Source organism: Anoplophora glabripennis, unplaced genomic scaffold (genome assembly GCF_000390285.2).
Source record: "Anoplophora glabripennis isolate ALB-LARVAE unplaced genomic scaffold, Agla_2.0 scaffold199, whole genome shotgun sequence".
NCBI lineage: Eukaryota > Metazoa > Arthropoda > Insecta > Coleoptera > Cerambycidae > Anoplophora > Anoplophora glabripennis.
The window spans coordinates 139,321-141,916 of record NW_019416314.1 but is presented as its reverse complement, the minus strand read 5'-3'; the positions used below and the strand labels follow the sequence as shown (position 1 = coordinate 141,916).

General features: G+C 35.8%; 1 protein-coding gene across 1 annotated transcript; it reads right to left on the bottom strand.

The window, feature by feature from the left end:
- Positions 1–256: 256 nt before the first annotated feature.
- Positions 257–2,276, bottom strand: LOC108904014 (tigger transposable element-derived protein 2-like). Its single transcript, XM_023454050.1, has 2 exons — positions 733–2,276; positions 257–443 (listed from the first exon to the last, which is right to left on the bottom strand). The coding sequence occupies exons 1-2, from the start codon at positions 2,274–2,276 to the stop codon at positions 257–259; spliced, it is 1,731 nt and encodes a 576-aa protein (XP_023309818.1).
- Positions 2,277–2,596: the final 320 nt, after the last annotated feature.

Here is a 2,596-nt window from a genome sequence, read left to right as displayed (position 1 = left end):
TTCGTTGAATGGTACTTCGTAGTGACATAACATACCTACTTATTAAGTCTAATTATTCAATAGAACTCAAAGGAACTTCAAGACCAGTATTATTACGAATATAAATTTTAATGGTGCTTAGCTAAATATGAAAAAAATCAGCATATTTATGAAAGTATCTAACTATCTAATATTAGCAAAAAAAAGTTGATATGTCAGGCAAGATTTTGTTCAATAGATCGTCTCTTTTAATAGTAGCATATTTCTCCAATTAAGATCAAGAATCTTCCCCTAGAAAGGTCTTTTTTGGGACGTATACGGAAAACTTTTCTTGGTGTACTGTTTTATCACATTTTTGTACCCTCAAGTGAAACTTTGGAAAGACATAGNTTTCCAGCACAGTGGACATGGGCCCATTCCAAACATCCTTGACACTGAACCCACTCATCTCCACTTTTATCATCCTTAAATACAATATGACAAAACATGCATTCTGCTTCAATGTCATCCTGATTAGAATCATCTGATTCTTGAAATTCCACCTCCATATCTGACTCAGATGATGAGTCTTTTTTAGTCTGTTTCTTGCGTTTTTTAATTTTTTTTTCTATTTTGTTGGTATTTTTCCCTTTTTTTAATTTTGGTTTTTGTTTGTTGAAAACTTTTCTTTTTGTTGTTTTGGGATCAATTGTTTTCTTTTTTTCGCTCTCTTCCAGTTCCTCCTTATAGGGTGTACTCGTAACCACAACGCACTTGCCACCTCTGGATTTTTTCTGTTCATCGATCTTGCTGCTCAAATTTGGAATAGGCAATATGTTGCTGGGTAAAATCAGTCTTTCAGTAAGAGTTTTGGGAGGAGTGATGTGGAGAATCTCCTCAGAATTACACTTTGAAGTGCTTGGAATGGCATGATCTGCAACTAATTTTGACCTAGCAGAAAGAACACCATCCGAAGTATTTGCTGTCGAGATGCTCGATATTGAATCATCTTTAGGTATTCCTTTCATAGCACCATCATTCACCGTATGACCAGCATTCCCTATATCACCATCATTCACCATATCACCAATATTTTCCTTTGTATTTTCATTTAAAATGTTGTCAGCAAAATCGTAATCTCGGAAAATATTTCGGTTTACTGGAAACATTCCTGTCTTTCTAAACCCATTAACTGCCGTTTCCACAGTGGCTGCTCTATTATATGCCATGCCAAATAGCTCCGCGACTTGGTAAACTGTCACCACACGACCAGGATGTTGCTTCAGCCATTGAGATATTTCCTGTGCATAGTATGTTTTGAATGGTGACATAAATGCAACATCTAACGGCTGCATCTTATGGGTAGAATGGGGTGGCAGGCAAATTATTACAACATGATGGGCTCTTGCAACATTAACTACCTCCAAATTCTTAGTATGCGAATAATGGCCGTCCAAAATAAGGATAACAGGATCTTCTTTGGTTGGCTTGGTGAATTCAATGAAATGGTGCAGCCACTGAACAAATATTTCCTGTTGAATCCAGCCTGACTGATGACATGCGTATATTGAACCTGGCGGGGCACCATTCATCAATTCAATCTTCATATTTTTCCTGGGGAATATTATCAATGGTGGCACATATTGTCCTGTGGCATTAAAACAAAAAACCACAGTTATAGTAGATCCTTGTTCTGCGGATGTTATGGCTCCTATTTGTTTTTTTTCCTTCCTAACTATCACTTTAATATGCTTATGTTGGACAACTGATATCCCAGATTCATCGCAGTTATATATTCTGGATGGATTATGTTGAATTTTATCCATTTGTGGTTCATATAAATCAAAATACTTGGAAACGTTATCCGGAGTAAATGATTTTATTCTTGCGTATGAAATTCCTTGAGGGGTCCTTAGGGAGAGCTCTGGATGACGCCGAAGAAAACATTTGAACCATTTAGAGCCTGCACACTCTTTTACATTGTTGAAAGGATTTTTTATTTTATTTTCTTTGCACAAAGCAAATGCCATTCTGCAAATATCTTTTTTGGTTATTCCAAAATATTTTTGTTCCATTTGCAAGCAGTGTGTGGAAAGATGATCTTCCATTTCTGGAGAAAACACTGGTTTCTTACCCAGTTTGGTTTGGACTACAACTTCAGGATCCCCGTTCATCTTAACAAATCTTTCCAACGTCGTTTGTGGTACTCCGTGTGTTTTAGCACTTTTTTTGTAACCCATGGTTTTACTTCTACAGGCTTTTATGGCTGCAATCATATTTTCGGCATCCCAGTTCTTCCTTTTACGTTGGTTTGGCATCTATAAAAAATGGATTTGCAAATTAATAATAATTAATTCCTGACCCCATATTGGGAATACTTCAGATACCCCATAATAGGACGTGTTTAGAAAAAAGTATACAATTATTTTTTTTTTGTTTCAATAAAAACAAAAGCAAAAACTTATATGCACAAAATACACATTAACACTCCTACTTTTAGCCTGTTCACAACAAATAGCCAAGACTTACCTTGTATTTGAGAAAAAATCCTTTTAATAGTCACCAAATAAAACTTTGTCAACACTCCAAGCATGTAAACCAAAATGACAGAACAGCTGATTGGTTCATGGCTTTAACA